Raw genomic sequence first — 18075 nt, forward strand, 5'->3', positions numbered from 1 at the left:
TGGGGGTGGGGGGTGGGGGGGGGGGGCTTAGTACTGAGGATTGAACCCAGAACCTCATGCTTGCTTCTCTGTCCCCTGAACTACATCTCCAACCCTTGCCATGAATATTTTATGTTCGTAGTATAAACTTTTGGTTTTTTTTTTTTTAACAATTAAAAAAATACAGAAAGCTGAAGTTCTTGAAGTTATTTCAATTTGGATCTCTTATATAAGTTTAAACACTATTTTGAACCACAGTATAGTAATTTTAATCCTTAAAGCTCAAATTAATATGACTAGAAATTTACAGTGTTTCCCTATTTTCTCACAATTCACTTCTAATAAATTAAAACGTGTACATAATCATGTATGTATTGAATATAAGGAACATAGATATCAGGGCACTTGGCACTATGAAGAAGACAAGAATAGTACTAGAAGTCCAGCTTTTATATTTTTATTTCAAGAACTAAATGTGAAAGAGTAAAATGGAAAGGTATATCACATAATTTAAAATTACACTAACTTGTGTGATATATAATCAGTTTTTAGAAGTTGTTAGAATTTTAGCACTGGATAAGAATTTGCTCTTTGACCAGGTGGACATTGATTCTTAGAATTAGCTAAAGAAGCTTTGTAAGACTTTATAGGCTAACATTCCTCTAGGGACTAAAAGTATATTGTGATGGGACTCGAACATTTTTTTTCTTCTTTCTTTGTGATTCTGAACTGAATACAATCTGAAATATGTTTATTTCCAGATTGCAATGCAATTAGAAAAGAAATGAGTGTAGATGTCAGGGACTTCCACAGGGTTGGAAGTAAAATTCCTTAAAGCTTACTGCCTCCATAAGGACTCAAGTTAATACTCTTTTTTTCAGAAAGTCAAATCTGCCTTTACTTAGTTAAGGATGGTTTTTACAGGTGTTTGTGTTTAAAATTGTAATTAGAAATTGGTAGAAGTGGTTTTAGGGGAAAAAGTAGTAGAAATTTGTTTTCTGAGCACATAATCCTGTGTGTGTTTTCAGATTTCAGTGCCTAGCAGCAAGTCATCTGGTGACCTTGTTGATCTCTTCGATGGCACCAGCCAGTCAACAGGTAAGCTTCCACACAAGTTTTTTCTTTTTAGTAACCTTGGTTTTTTAAAAATGCTATATAAAAGATGGATTGAAAAATGAAATTTTTAATCGAATTTATTTTCCTTGTGCATTAATTGGGGATACTTGTTTAATTGGATAAGTAAGAGATACGGTATTTAAATATTTGGTAACTCTCTCCCCCTGCTTTTTTCTTTAGCACCTATGGCCTTTACTCTTCTTTGGAACTATCATGTTGGTGCTTATCTTTTTGTATATGCATTTATTTCTCGAAGTTTGCTCTTAAAAGAAATATACTCATTTTTATACCTTTTTCTAGTCCTCAGACATAAGTAGAACCTCTTTGTGGTAATTAGTAAATGTGAGTAAAATAGTATCCTCAAATCACTGTAATACTTGTATTTTAATGGCTCTATACACTTGATACAATGCTTTCTCCCTAAATAATAGTAAATGGTATTTTGAGATTTGGTATCCTTTTTGCAGTTTTCTAAGTTAAAGATTTTAGAGGCTTTATAGTTCCCATTATTAATCTTTTAAGATTAACTTGGAGAAAAAAATATATTAAATCTGCTACTTTGATTTTTGTTTTTTTAAAATGAAAAAAGAAATTACTGACTAACAGCTTGGATATGCTTAGAGTTTAGATAAAGTCTTTTTATTCATTTATTCAGTAGATATTTTTTGAACGAGACACCAGTCTGGGCACTTATGAAAGGGAGTTCTTACCCTCTTGGAAAGGTCAAGTGAAGGAAGTGATCATTAATCAAGGAGACACAGATAGTTGCCTCATTGTAAACAGACTGAGTGCTTTGGAGGAAAGGGCATTGTGTGAATGTGTGTTTAACTGCCTGCCAAATGTTTTAAGAGTACTGTGGCAAAACAGTTTACCAAAATTTCCTTATAGATGGGATTCATGACTTCTTCAGTTTGATTTCCATTATATGCTACATTTTATTTAATTCCTGATAAATTGTTTCCAGGAAAATTGATAATATTATGTTATTGCTTTTGATGCTTATGGAATTTTAATAAACTATTGGGTTACAAGTCAAAACAGCTTAAGAAATAAAATTTCTTTTTAAAGAAACTCTTTCCAAGCCTATTTAAAGTTCATTTTACATTAAAGTGTAGACCAACAAGATTGGAATATATCTAATGTACATAAACTAAATCTTTCATTCCCAGTTGTGTGTAATGACTTTTCAAAGCCAAATTGTTTAAAAACTTTTGCATTGGTTTTAAATTTATGATGGAAATTGTTTTTCATTAATGCATTGGTACACGTAATTAAGTTTCCTGTTATTTTCTCCTTCCTACTTGCTGTCATAAAACTTGAACTAGTATGAACTTAAAGGATTTGTGGTTCACCCTGGTTTCTGAGATCCTTCAGTTCCTGTTTCTAAAATTGTTCTTTAACCTTTATTAGACTGTAATGCAAGATTAGAAACAACTGCATTACTTATTTTAGCAGTTTGTGATGTTTTTACATGTTCAAGATTTGAATTGTTTATTAACTGATAGTTGGCATGTAGTTATATAATATAGAAATAGTGTCACAGAATATCATTTATTTTTAATTTTCTGGCATGCAATAATAAAGAGCCCCTTTCATGCATCTATGGTAAGTTTTAATGGGGCAGTTAGAGAAGAATTAACTAGGACGGTCCAGTGAGTAGATGTAACTTTTTTTCTCCATGGTACCAAGATTTCTTTGAACAGAGAGAATTTTTAAATATCAGTATGCTTCTTTTGCTTGGCAAGAAACCGTTGAGTGGTTTTTCTCCTCTGATGCAAACAGATTGACTAATTAAATAGAAGTAGCAGTTATTAGTCAGTCTTACAGTAATTGAGACTAAGTTTAAGTGAAATCCATGGAAGGTTTCTTGCCGTATCAGTTTAATTTACTTTAATATCTCTAAAATGCAACTATATGTGAATTGGCATCAGAGTATTTTTTAAAGTTATCTTCTATTTGAAACACTATGTGTAACCAGTTTTTGCAGATCCCCTTCATTCAGTACATAAATTTAGTGACCTCATTTCTATTTATATATCTTAATAGTATATTTTAAATTGAATTTTGTAGTAAAAGGAAATTGGATATTAAATCTTTAGCACCTACATGAGAAGGTTTAAGAAATCTACCATATTAACATTGCTGTTTGGTATGTCATTTGGGTGTCATTTACCAGATGTGCCCATATTTATAATAGTACCATCATGCAAGTAATATGGGCACAAACTGTAAAGCTAAGCAGATATGGCATCTGTACCACTCATCAGATAAATATCTCCTTTGAGAAAATGCTCAGATTTTTTTTTCTTTTCTTTTTTAATGTGTTATTTTATCCTTATTGTTGGTATCTTCAAAAGTATATCCGGTAAAAATTATTGTAGAATATCTTACTAAATTTAAAAGAACATATGTGAATCCTAACCATCAAGATTTACTCGAGATGATCTTGATAAATGTCCCATTGTAGTGATGTTTGTTCTTTTAAAATCTGTACTTAAATGATGTTTTGGTGGCTCTTAAATATAGTTCATTTCTAAACATTTTAAGAAATGAATAATAAAGTAACTAGAAATTAAGCCAATTAGAAATAGAAGGCCAAAATCATTCCATGTCTTTTTTAGTATAAATCCAAATTGTGTTCTTTGTCCCTTTGTAGTTAAGGAATTTAAGTCTTGGTTAACATACTGCTGCTACGTAAGAGAGTTCTCATAAAATAAATGAGGTTGAAGAGATAATACACCATAATTGGTACGACTAGAAGAACATACCTTGTAATAGGTTTTGAATTTTTTTAATTAAAAATTTTTAAAGAATTAAAATACATTAATCCATATTTTTATTACATTTGGACCATTTGCTTTGAATTCAGTAGTCACTTCACACCCGCCATTCCCTCACACACTGAGGATTGAACCAGGACACTTTACCACTGAGCTATATCCCCAGCTCTTCTTCTTTTGAGACAGGGTCTCATGAAGTTGCCCTGACTGGCCTCAAACTTGGGATCCTCCTGCCTCAGCCTCCTGAGTAGGTGGGATTATAGGTGTGTGCCACCTCACCTGGCTCCATAATCACTATTACGTGACTTTGAATCATGTTGTTACATCCTCAGTACCCCAAATTATATTAGAATTTGGGTGGGAGTCATATACGTAGTTCAAAGCCAAGTTTAATTTTAAAAAATCATTTTTTGTTATATTCTTTTCAGTGATTATTCAAGGTAATGCATGCCCATTTTAAAAACGTAGAAAACGAGCTTCATTCTAATTTAGATTCATAAACTATTTACTTTAGTGAGCTTTCTTTTTAAAATACAATTTCTGTATTTTAGTCAAAACCTCTTGTAAGCATTTATTGTGTGACAGGTCTTTTACAGCCTTCTGGATAATGTTTGTTTTTATTTTTTGTAAAGTGTTTCTGACCCAAGCTCTCATGACCATTTCCTTATGATGATGCATTCTTTTATAGAACTTTTCATTGCTTTGTATCTTAAATCATATGTTCAATTCCTTATTTTCTGGACATTAGGTTTTGTTTCCAAATTTTTCACTGTTATGAACAAAGTGACATTCTAGCACTTCTTAAAACTTTCCATTTTGGTAAGAAGAAAATAATATTTCATATTATTTTGCATTTATTTGATAACTGAATTTAAACACTTTTTGTATATTTATATACTAATTGTGACTTGCCTATTCATGTCCTTTGTTCCTTTTTTCTGTTGGACGTATTCATCCTTAGTGATTTTTTTTTAAAAGTTCTTGTGGATTATGTATAATTTACCATTTATGTGATTTTTTTGCATTTCATCGTTTATTTTACTTTTGTATAAGAATTCTTCATGCAAAAGTTTTTTTTTTTTTTTTTTTTTTTATGTAATCCAGATTAAATTCTTTGTTAGAGAAAATTTCCATTTCTAGTTGATGCTCTGCCTAGCCATATTTTTCTTCTTCACAGTATTGCTTTGGAAAATACATGTTCCCAGCTGGTGATTGTAAATAACCTCCTTGCTGCCCTGAAAAGGCAGATGGAAATGGTTCATTTATAATGACAGCTCTCATGTGGGAATCTTGAAGGATGGCTCCTGTGAAAATTAGCAGTCTTTCACATGCAGCAGTTTTGGTAGAATCTTTGATGTACATTTCCTTAGATAGATGTTATTGGGGAAAATGCTTGGGCATAAAAGTTTTCTGTTGAATTTAAAACACTAGTATGAGTATCATATGTTTCTCCTAGGAGAGAAACTTTTCCTAAATAGAGTTTCAATTTTTGAGACAATTTTCAAAGATCACCTTATATAAAGTACTAATTGAAGCATAACATGGTATTTGAAAAGATTGGAGAAATAAAAGTCAAATCTCTGTCAAAGAAAAGTGTCTTCTATTTGTAAAATAGCTATGTGCATGTTTTCATTATTTACTCCCAGTATTCTTAAATTAATAATGTTGAAATCAAATTCCTGTAGTATGGGTGAGGGGGAATTATATTTACTGTAAATAAGTTATGAATAAAAAAAATTATTTCCATGTAGTTGGAAGAGGGTGGAGCAGCAGAATAAACAAAATGTAGATAGATATTTATCTGAACTATTAAATCCAGAAAGTAAAATAAATAAATCTTACCCAGTTTTTAAGTTGTGATCAGTGATATTCAGTACTTTTATCTGCAACATGAATTTTCTTTATAGCTTACACTAGTTAAGATTTGAAAACCCCTACTTGTTTGATAGAATAAATTACTAATATTTTTTCACTGCCTTTCTGGATGAAGCAAATTAAAATAATCTCCAATTTTCAAGTCCCTTAATGTCACAGTAATTGATTAACTACCATCTTGTTATCCAACAGTGTACTTTGATCAGTGTTTTTAACATGAAGGAACATTACAGAAAACAAACATGAATATTAAGCAGCAACTGTTTGCAACATTCATTTCCCTGTTAGTTCTTATTAATATCGTGTTTGTTTATTGGTTTTTAACGTCTAGCTCACTGGTCTTTTGTATTCATCACATTTTATCATGATGTATGTACCTTTAAGGAAAAGAAAACTAAATCCCTCTGATATTATCTTTTAGATTCTTTAAACTGTAGGCATGAGCTGTAGTGTTAGTTGGAGTGTGGAACCTGTGGTTCACTGGTGAGTGAGAATGTATACGTGAGCAAGTGCACTTGTAATGTGGATGAGGAATGAGGAATTAGTTATGCCTGCTGATGGTTGACTACAGTAAATGTGCACTAAAAAGAAATACATATACATCTATCAGAAACTGATTTGTTCCTTTTATTACTGCTGGCCATTTATTAAGAAAGGGAGATGGTTCTAGTTTAATTAACCCAGTTGAGTGTAGCAGATGGGGCAGAATGTCTTGCAGCGATAAGACAATTCAGAAATGGCACCAGATGTTGAAAGCTGTCCCTGGTGGTGTTTGAGTGCAGCCCAGATGTTCCAGTCCCACCTGGCTAGTTTCTAAGCACTGCAGGCTAAGCAGCTGTGATGTAACCTATATAATGTTCACATAACACTAAAAGCACCATAATTGAACTGCTGCACTAGACTTCTAAGGTTGTGACTCTTTAAGAGGTGAAATCTTTAAGGACAGACAAAAGTAAGGACAGCTGCTTAGGGCTTTAGATTTTTGACTATTTTCTTGATAATTGATGGAGAAAATGAAATATTAAAACTTGAAATATTGCTCTAATTGTAGATAAAAGTAAATACTTTTATCCATGTAGTGTTTATAAATAAAACTTGGATAAAAATGTGATATGTACAGATAGATTGATTTGCAGACATGATTGGGATCTTGTCACTCTAAAAATACTAATTTAAGGGGCTGGGGATATAGCTCAGTTGGTAGAGTGCTTGCCTCACATGTACAAAAACCCTGGGCTCAATCCCCAGCACTACCAAAATTAAGAATAAACAAACAAACAAAAATACCGATTTAGAAGTAGTAGCAAAAAACGGTTATTTTTTCCATACATTAAAAAAATACAAGTATTTACACTTGGGCCCTAAGCAACTCAGCAAGACTCTGTCTCAAAATAAAAAGAGAACAGGGTGGGGATGTGGCTCACTGGTTGAGTTCCCTTGGGTTCAATCTAGTTACCCCCCCCCCCAAAAAAAGTATTTACTCTTTTATGGAGTAAACAATGGGGAAAAATAGTCTACTAAGATTATTACATTGGTTTTTCTCCCTGTATCTGTTTAAGTTAATTTTTTTAAACAAATCAACTTAGAGCTTTTCCCCTTTTAATGTAAAAAGTTTTTGAACATATGGAAAATTTCACTGTTTTCTTACTCTGATTCTTTTGTTTATTAAATGCTACTTGTTCTGTACCACTTGAAAGAAAGTTGCAAACACCATAACATTTTGCCCCTAAAATACTTCACTTTATTTCTCCTTGCAAGGACATTCTTCTTTATAATAATAATATGATTATACCTGTAGCATTAAAACAACAGTGCTGTTTGATATACAGACTTTATTTTAATTTCCCCAGTGTCTCAATTCTGTCTTCAGATCACCTTTTAAAAACTCTCCAAGTCCATTCAGGTGTTGTGCATTTCACTTCCATGTGTGGATATCTTATTCCCTAATAATAATCTTACTCAGTTTTAAGCATCCCAGGGAAGATTTTAATAGAGAGCATAGTTTAGTGCATAAACCACTGGTCCTCATAATGCTTGTGAAATGTGGGTGAGGGATACCTTAACCACAAGGTAATGTGTGCTGTCTTACCAGGAACTGGCCTGAGGCCTGAGAGTGCTAGTTTAGAGGAAACCTGGTGTGAGGAAAGCCTAGGGCAGCCAGTAGCTTCTGGCCTGGGGCCTGGGGCCTTTACCATTGTATTATTGTTGTGTGGTGCTGAGGAAGCTTTCGGGAATTGCACACAGTGTTCTCTGATTCTACCAGTTTAACTTTTTCCTTACTCTTAACCTCTAGGAGGATCAGCTGATTTATTCGGGGGATTTGCTGATTTTGGCTCAGCTGCTGCATCAGGCAATTTTCCCTCCCAAGGTACGAGATGGTTTGATTGGCCAGACATCCTGGTGGGTAAAAAGGTTATCAATACAAAGCTCTCTTCCCTACAGTCAACTTTTTTTTGTTGTTTTTATCCTTATCATATTTAAAATTCATAATTCCCAAATAACCAATTCACAAGGTATTTTATTAGGCCATTGTCTTTAATGTTTCAAAAGAGTTCATTTGGCTGGATACTAAGGTATACGTTTAAAAACATGCCCATATGCATATGTAACTTTTTTAGTTGGGGGGGGGGGGCAAATAAGTATAAAAAATCTGTTTTTAACATAAATAATATGATATACATTTAGTTTATATAATTTTTCAGGTATGAAATGTACCAACTTTCTGAAATGGACTAGTCAGGCAACTTTCTGAAACTGTTAGCCAGCAACACAGCAGGCAGAGGCAAGAAGGTCACAAGTTTGAGGACAGCTCAGGCAACTTAGTGAGACCGTGTCTCAAAATAAAAAATCGAAAAAAGGGCTGGGGATGTAACTCAGTAGTAGAGCACCCCTATGTTCCATCCCTACTACTGCAAAAAATTAATAATAATATAACTAGGAATAATGTTACTTGTCACAGTTCTTTAAAGGATAAAGTAATGTCTATAGAAATATGTAGAATAGAGACTCAGCTCATTATTAACTGTCTTTTTTCCTGTAGGTTGTGAAGGGGTTGTTTTATAAAACTGGACAGTCTACAAGAAAATATTTAATAATTTACCTATGAAAATTTTAAACATGAGGTGAGACAGGAAGGAAAAATGTAACTGAGTTAGTTTTACTATGTATTACAGGTAAATTAGTCTTGCTGTTAAGCTGTGTTAAAATTTATATTTAGTAATGTCTGATTTAGGTTCCTAAGGAGGTAGGAAGAAAAATGCATAGCTTTTAATGTGGTTTGGGGTTATTTTCATAGCCTACTTTTGTAAATTCCAAGTACTGCCCAGGAACCAGAATTATTGAGTAATTAACTGCTTTATTTTGGAAGTGTGATTGCGCCTTCTAAGGTTTGATACCTTACTTTAGGCAAATCAAAGTAGAAGATAAACATTGCCCTAATTTTACAGACTCCCTGTGTAATTCTCAAAGTTTTTATGTATATAAATTTGCCTACTATGCAAATAATTTGAATATGTTAATGTTGCCTAAGTGATGTATCTCTTCATCTGTATGCATTTGATTAATATAACCTGATCACCATTGTGCAGGAGGCTGAAACTGTTGCAACAATGATTAATCATTTCTGAACAGTATATGCCCCACTAGAAATCACTTCCTCTCATGATTAATCATCTCAAATACTGAGTTTTCAGATGGGGCAACATATTTTGCCCCAGTTTTTATTCATATGCTGCTTTATTATAGATCAAGCAAATAGAAAATCAGCATAAAGTTTACATTTATCCAGCAGCTTAACTTAAATGAGCTCAAATTGTTTAACATATATAGAACTAATTGTAAAACTCTAAATGTCTTTGGTTTTGTAAAGATCAAAGACATGCTTTAGTAGAACCCTGAACTAATGAATATTAGCCCAGTTCTTGTATTAAATTGTTGATAGAGCTTGGGGTTTTTAAGTGATTGTTTTCTCTTTTGAGGGTGCTTACATTTTAATATGGTAATAGAAGAATATAATTTTAAAGACTTTGTGTTACTGTTCTCTTTTGATATTTAGCATAATGAGACATAGTATTGCAGTGGTTGGTTACCTTATAAGCTAGACAAAATGTATCTCCAAGTTGTAAATAAACGTAGACTGCAAGGAGATGGTGTTAATTAACTTGGAATACATACCATTCACTTTAAGATGACAGTTTTTATGTAGCTTATTCTTTCCTTCTGCTTTTTCAACTTCATTACTAATATTTATCCATTTTTTTCTTTTCTTAGAAAAATTCATTTACTTAGATTCAGGATAGCCTAGTTTAAAACAATTTTTTAAAAAGTATCACCTGCCTTTATAATAATTTTATTCCAGATAGTTAATATTACATATGCAGACTTCACAGAAGCATGACTTACACTTTCATATGGCATGCCCAAAGAAGAGAGAGTGCAGTGCCTTGGCCCTCACCGGGACTTGGACAGTAAATTCAGAGTCACAACAACAATCTTAGGTGTCACTTAGTGTATGTTAAATTATTTAATCTTTACAATATAGATTTAAAAGGGAAAGCACAGATAGGTAAGTAATTTGCTAGGGGTCACATAGCTAGTAAGGTATAAAATCTGTGCTTTCAACCACTATAATCTTAGCAGTTAACCTGTCGATTTTTTATTGTATTCAACTTCAGATTCGTAATTATACTTTGAAATATAGTGGTAGCATTTTGTTTCTGTTTTAATGTTAGCATGAGTTTCCCTTTTGCCCTTTATATTTAAATACATTGGACATTTTCAGCTGAAGCCAAGAAATGTACTAGCAGCTATATCATGACTTTGGCCCTTATGGTATTAATGGAAGCATAGTCAAATGAGAATTTCTTAACACTAGCCTGTAAGTTTTTTCCCTCCATACTGTTGTTTTTTCCTGAATTTTTTTTTTTTTTTAGTTGTAGTTGGACACAATATCTTTTTATTTTTATGTGGTGCTGAGGATCGAACCCAGTGCCTCACACGTGCAGGGTGGGTGCTCTACCACTGAGCTACGGCCCAGCCTTCCCTCCATACTTTTTAAAGAAATTTAATCTTATGAATTTGAGGTTTAAAACATGACAAATGAAAGATTTCTCCTTGAACCTTTCCAAACAGTAAGTGAAGTAAATTGAGTTCTCTGATTTTACAGAGTGTCTCCTCACTTGAACATTTTGTAGCTATCAGCAAAAAGTTTAACCAGTTTAGAATTTTCTCTTGCTTTTTCAAGTCCCAGACTGGATCTTATCTGTTCAGCTGGAAATAGATTTGATACGAAAACTTGGTTGAAAGGAAGTTTTTATGGTAATTTCTGTGTGTCACCTTCAGATCTGCAGGAGATGGGTTTTACTTTATATGTGAAGTTTAATTTTTTTTCTTTGTCACCTTGTTAACATTCGTGTAATATTCATGAGAAAGAATAACGTCCAGATGGAGACAGTACCTGCAGATGTTAATCAGGATGGACTCCGATCAGTTCTAATTAGTTTCAGTTCATAGATGTTATATAAGTTTGTTCTGTGCATTTCAGAAAGTTTCTTACCCTTGTGGTTCTTTTTGTTTTAGTAACTGCAACAAGTGGGAATGGAGACTTTGGTGACTGGAGTGCCTTCAACCAAGCCCCATCAGGGCCTGTTCCTTCCAGTGGCGAACTCTTCGGCAGTACCTCTCAGCCAGTAGTGGAACTTGTCAGTGGCTCACAACCAGCTTTAGGCCCACCTCCAGCTGCCTCAAATTCTTCAGATCTGTTTGATCTTATGGGCTCATCCCAAGCAACCATGACATCTTCCCAGAGTATGAATTTCTCTTTGATGAGCACTAATGCTGTAGGACTTGGTTTGCCCATGTCGAGGTCACAGGTAAGTTGTCTGCTTCCCTGGGAAATTATGATTTCTAATCTTCGAGATACTCTAATTATAGGATAGTGTGAGAAAAGATAAGCCGTGTGTGTGTGTGTGTGTGTGTGTGTGTGTGTTTCCATGTTGCTTAACAATAGGTACAGTCTGAGAAAATTGACATTAGCCATTTTATTCATTGTGTGAACATCATAGTGCACTCACAAAAGCTGAGGTGGCTCTGATGACACTAGGCAATATAATTTTATGTGGTCCATTGTTGACCAAACATCATTACCTCATTAAGCAGCACATGATGGACATGTGTGTGGGGGGGTGTTTGTGTGTGTGTGGGGGGGAGCTTTACACATTGCATTTACTTTATACTCTTTTGCCTAGTATAGTCATTCAGGTTGGAGAAAGCAAGACCTTCTCACTCATCTTATAGTCCCTGTAAAACCAAACATAGTGTCTTCCCCAGAGGAAGAAAATTCAGAATATTAATTGAATTGTAAAAATTGGTATTTAGTTGTGTTTAAAATTTGTTTTTAAGAAAAATACGTTATGTTGCTTCACCCATGACAAACATTCTCTTGTTAAATTTCTGGTTATGTTCTTGAAGTATCATTGTTTTAAACAATCATTGCTAACGTAGAAAGTCGTGTTCTCGAATGGTGAAAGTTTTTCCCTATTCTGAGCCTGCTCTCCATTATATAAATGTTGTAAGGCTCCTCCTTTGGTTTTTGTTATTAAAAGGGGAGCTTAATTCACTTTATATAGTTAAATCTAAATTACTTATTATCAACTTAGAATTTATACAAATGCAGGGTTGTAAAATAAGTTTCTCAGTTGTACCAGGAACTTATTATTTTTGACTCAAGGTATTGAGAATATCTGTTTATAATACTAATTACTCATTGTAATTCGTGAGAATTTCCTCTTTTGGGTGTTAGGATGAAAGAAAAGAAGAAAGAAGCAGAAGGGTAACTGCTGCGTATATCAGAAATCAGCCTTAACACGTGTTTTAAGCATAAAGCCAGTCTGCTTTATTTGCAGTGGTAATAGTAACTATGTTATATGTCTTTATGTTGGTCCATTTTTTAATTATTCTTCCTGTTCCTAGACCTTTCCTTTTTTTTCTGTTCTGTTCATAATTATCCTTTGTAACTACCTGGCATCTCTGCTTCTTTCTCCTGAATTTCTCCTTGCTCCTAAATTGGTCCGTGTGTATATCAAATTCCACTAGTTGTGCACTTCAGTTAGTAGAAGTATGCACAGAGCAGGGAAATGGCAGCCAGGATATGTGAAATATAATTTGCTGTTAAAATGGTTTTACCTTTTATAACTTGAGAAATCATAACCTGAATTATGTTTTCTAAGAATAAATTTCCACTTGTGTATTTCCTCAAAGCTAACCTGGAGTTGGTAGTTGCTCTGAGCATTTGCCAGGGATGGTGGCTTCTAGACTTTGGGTTATGGGAGAATAATTGTTAGTGTAGATATATTGTTGGTGGCTTCTAGACTTTGGGTTATGGGAGAATAATTGTTAGTGTAGATATATATATTGTTGGGTTTTTTGAACCCAGAGCTAATTGAGACATTAGAAGGACCTGTTTAGAAAGCTAATGATTCAGAGTACTGAAGACAATAACATAAAACATTTGTGGTTCTTTTGGTTTTAGAAATTCATTATTGTGATTAAATTGCCATCTGATAATCTTTATAGAACAGATGCTTAATTTTTAGAGCATCTTTTTTATTTTTCAGCCTTTGCAAAATGTTAGCACAGTGCTGCAGAAGCCTAATCCTCTCTATAATCAGAATACAGATATGGTCCAGAAGTCAGTCAGCAAAACCCTGCCTTCTACTTGGTCTGACCCCAGTGTAAACATCAGCCTGGACAACTTACTACCTGGTATGCAGCCTTCCAAACCCCAGCAGCCATCGCTCAATACAATGATTCAGCAGCAGAGTAAGTTAAGTCCCATCAACACATTCCACTTCTCTGTGTACTGGTAATCTTTTTCCCTGCTGCCAGGACTGCTTCAAGCATTGTATTTTTCTGTGAATCTAAGAATTCGTTTGGTAAAGTTCTTCTTTTTTCTTCTGGTAGATATGCAACAGCCTCTTAATGTGATGACTCAAAGTTTTGGAGCTGTGAATCTCAGTTCTCCATCAAACATGCTTCCTGTCCGGCCACAAACTAACCCTTTAATGGGGGGACCCATGCCTATGAGTATGCCCAACGTGATGACTGGCACCATGGGAATGGCCCCTCTTGGAAATACTCCAATGATGAACCAGAGCATGATGGGCATGAACATGAACATAGGGATGTCAACTGCTGGGATGGGCTTAACAGGCACTATGGGAATGGGCATGCCCAACATAGCCATGACTTCTGGAACTGTGCAACCTAAGCAAGATGCCTTTGCAAACTTCGCCAACTTTAGCAAATAAGAAATTGTAAAGAAGCAGATTGAATGAAGAATTTTTAGCTGTGCATATAGGTGATGTTGGGATGGAAAATGCTAATAAATTCCCCTTTCTTTTATGAATTAATTGAAGTAAACCTACATAAAGAACCAAAAAGGCTGTTTTATAAAAGTGAAATATCTAGTATTTCAGAAGGCCAAGCAGAAGCACTTCAGTTGAGGCAGTCATTTTTCCCAGTGAGGATAGACCACAAATGGGGTGATGAGACCATTGAAAGCCTTTATAAATTGAAAAGCCCAGTAACATAATTTGTGGAGAGACTGGAGTAGGGCTGAATCTCTAATTTTATACTTTTCTTTTCCTGAGGAACTTGATTTTTCTGTCCCTGAATCACCTTGTCATAATTGGGTCTGTTCCTTTTACTACCACTCTTGAGTCCATATATGAAATCATTAAAGTTGGATGATCAGTTTTTTATAAAAATATATATTTTTGTCCAAAAAAAAGGCATACATATGTGATTATGGCTAAATCAAAGGTAACTGGAATGTATATACTTTTGCTAATGTTCCAGCAACACTGCTATTATACTATTCCAAATTTTTATTGTAACAAAATCTCTTTAAGCAATTGGTGATAGCTGTGGAACTTTTCTTATGTCTTCTGCTATAATTATCCTGTGCAGAACTAGGAAAAATATTTTTTTCAGGACTGCTCTATGGTTTCCTTTAAGAGAAGAAATAAAAAACCTTCAGTATTTTTTGTTTGTTTTCAGCAGTCATCATTTACAATTTGCAGTGATTAACTTGGCAAGGCTTTCTTCCGTGTTTATCCCTGTAGCCATCATTTAAGTCAGAAACAGTCAAAGAGAAAAATATTTATTTTTTATCTTTTTTGTGTCTTTTCAAAAGATTGAAAAGGTAAAAATCCATTAAAACCTTAAGTTAAATATAAATGTTAGAACTCAACAATGTTTGCTTTTAGATTTTATACAGTATTTGTTTTGTTTTGGTTTTGAGTGTATATAATATGCCATTAGCAATACGGTTCCAATAGAGAGGAGTTGAAATATATATTATTAAAGGAGACCTGTAGCAGTCAAAGATTTTATTGATTTAATGACAAATAAAGGAAATTAATTAAAATGTTTTTGTTTTCCTGCTGTAATTCTGCATTAAGCTCACATGAAAATCATGATTCTAGAGTTTGGAATGCAAAATTAAATGTTTCAACCTCAAGCTGGGAATATTTTTTAAAATAAATACTATAATATAGGCATCAGATTATTACTTCCCCACTTTATGTTGAAAATTTTTTTATTAAATTGATAAAACTTTGTTTTCATTGTATTCATAATGTTCTGTTATACATAACATTAAAATGTTCATTAAAATCAATGTTGAACTGCTGCTTCTTTTATTCTGTTAGACATTTGAGACCATTTGAGGAAAAAATAATTATAATTTGGGCAAAGTAATTTTTATAAATAATTTAGAATTATTTAATGACTTCTCTATTCTTTCCTATCAGACTCTACTGTTAGGAATTAAAAATGAAGCGCAAAGATATCCTGACCTGCTCCATTCTTGCTAATGTTCCATCTACAACATTTCTAATTAGGCAGAAATTCATGTACTTCAGCTAAGTGGTAATGAAAAGTGATTCATTTGCTGAATAAGAGATGAGAGAGAGTGTAATTAGCTGACTGCGGTTTTTAATCTTTCAACAATTCAATGTGTTTAAATTAGTTTCAAAGAATAGGAGCTTTCAAGTGTTGTTACTTCAGAGCAATCAAGCCAACCTCTGGTGGCAGCATGTAGAATATCTTCACTTACATTTAAAGCTGGTAATCTTAAATAATTTTTTTTCTTTAAACGGCAATAAGTCTTCACCTTCTCTAATATATATATGGTTCTTAGGGGAAGTAAATATTTTTTTATCTGATCATTTGTGTTTGTAATGTTTTTTCTTAATGAATTTATCTCTGAAGCATTTTCCATATCCTTCCTTCCTATGTTGTATTTCTGAGGACACAAGGGGAGTATGCCTCTCCTTTTTTATTGAGCCCCAACTTAAAAAGCTTGCTGTTTTACCAGTATTTATTTCAGAGCTCACTCACAAAGAGAAATGCATAAGAGTTGCCCCATTGAGGGTCTGTCCAATTTGATAGTTTGTCTCTGAAGGGGAGTTACTAAGTGATGCTTCATAACACATGAAGACTCAGCAGTCAATTGGAGTTGGGAGGACAATACTCTGCCCATAATTCCTTTCTTTAATTACCTGTTGGTCTCCCTTCTGCCCACCTTACATCCCTTTCTTTTTCAGCTGGACCTTTTCTGTTCCTGTCAACTTTCTACTCTGCTGAATTGTGTGAGGGTACAGTTATGTTTTTGCAGTGTACATATGGTGAGTCCACACAGCCACTCCAAATTAATTTTTATTCCCCTCTCGAGATTTGTTTTTCTCTGACAACTTCCAAGAACCAGAAAATATGCATAGAGTCCTTACATGGTACTTTGGCTTAATGCTTCCTTTTTTGTTTAAAATAAATTGCCTAAATTATTCATAGCGCTGTTGATTTGGGGGTAGTCACTAAGAAGCTGAGGCTCATAGTTACTTGAATTTGGAGAGAAGAGTTAATACTTGTTCAAATATTCGTAAAAGTTTTATTAGCAGGAAAGTAACTTTCTTTCAGAACTTTAAGTTGTCTTGTTAATATCAGTCATCATGGGATAGTTTTCTAGCTAAGATATTAGGAAATAAAGTAAAATCTGTGCGCAGAGCATACCCTATGTCAAATTATTTTCTGAAATTGGCTTTGTGGTCACTCCTGGGTGACTGGGTATGTTGTGGAAAGAGCATGTACTTGGAAGCAAACAAGTTTCAACCACTTTCTTTCTATGTGAGCTTGATAATTTACCTGATCTCTCTGGACCCTGATAGTTTTTTGTTTGTTTGTTTGTTTGTTTTTCCCTAGAATGGATTGTAAGACTTGAAGTGTTGAGTAATTCAATAAAATAATGAGGGAGAACCACCAGCACTTGATCCATGAATGTTTCTCTGCCACGTATGTTTTTAAATTCATGTCAACAACTTTATTTGTGCCAGTCACTGTGCATAACACTTCACAAGAATGTCACACAGCAATGCACAGCAAATGCAGCTCATATTCCTTTTTGTTCCTAAAAGTATAGTTAAGAAAGCCTGAGAGGCTGTTCTAGTCAGTTGATTTTTAATCCAAAATTTTGCTGTCTGCAGGAATTTAACTCCACATTTTTTTGACTGTCAAGGAAATTGTTAATGAATTGTTTTTGACTCCCTTTTACTTATTAGTGCAGATGTGAGGGAGAGAACTATTAAAATGAGCTCTTTGTCTAAGATTGGCCACACAACTCTATAGTTAGAATGTTCTCAGCTTTTACAAGCTGTAGAAATCTATTGATTGAATTCTCAGTTTTGTGGAGTGTTTTTAATATACAAACAGTCACATATAAAGACAAAAATTATGAAAGATGAGTTTGTGTTTACTTTTCATTCATTAGGACCTTAATTCTTTAATAATGGCAGGCTTGCTGGCCCACTGTTCCTCGATGATCGCTCCTATTCTCACTGGTTGCTCCAATAGGTAAGGAGGCAGCCTGTGGTCAGTTTCCGGGCCTAGCTTCCCAGGGATATGGGAAGGATTTGAAGTCCTGGGCAAAAGTGGGTTTCATTTATTTTAAATAACTTCTGAAATCCTACTTCTACGTTTGATTTTTCTTAACTGTACATCTTGGGTTTGTGTTCATTAAATGCTCCCAAGCACACTTTTTTTCAATTTTATAATGAGACATGAATTCCTAGGGTTGTTACTTGGAGTCATTTGGTCTCATGACTCCCCTTTACACCCCTTTAAAACTAAGTACCTCAAAGAACTTTTGTTTATATGGGTTATATTTATCATTGTTTACTGTATATGAGACACTTTAAAAATATCAATTGTTTTATAACAAACTCATTACATGTTAACATAAGCTGCAATTTTATAAACTATATTTTCCAAA

At 33.8% G+C, this 18075-nt stretch overlaps 1 protein-coding gene across 4 annotated transcripts in view; it reads left to right on the top strand.

Annotated features, from left to right (window-relative positions):
* The window catches only part of Clint1 (clathrin interactor 1), a 61700-nt gene extending 46385 nt beyond the window's left edge, over positions 1–15315 (top strand). For 3 of the 4 annotated variants that reach the window (XM_015492664.2, XM_015492663.2, XM_048782698.1), the window contains 5 exons: positions 1008–1077; positions 8044–8118; positions 11328–11620; positions 13364–13568; positions 13710–15315. In XM_015492664.2, coding sequence (XP_015348150.1) covers positions 1008–1077; positions 8044–8118; positions 11328–11620; positions 13364–13568; positions 13710–14056 — 990 coding nt within the window. In that variant the 3' untranslated portion in view covers positions 14057–15315. The remainder of the gene's footprint in view (positions 1–1007; positions 1078–8043; positions 8119–11327; positions 11621–13363; positions 13569–13709) is intronic. The other variant, XM_015492665.2, reaches the window with a different exon arrangement.
* The last annotated feature ends 2760 nt before the right edge of the window (positions 15316–18075 follow it).

This window comes from Marmota marmota, unplaced genomic scaffold (assembly GCF_001458135.2).
Source record: "Marmota marmota marmota unplaced genomic scaffold, marMar, whole genome shotgun sequence".
NCBI lineage: Eukaryota > Metazoa > Chordata > Mammalia > Rodentia > Sciuridae > Marmota > Marmota marmota.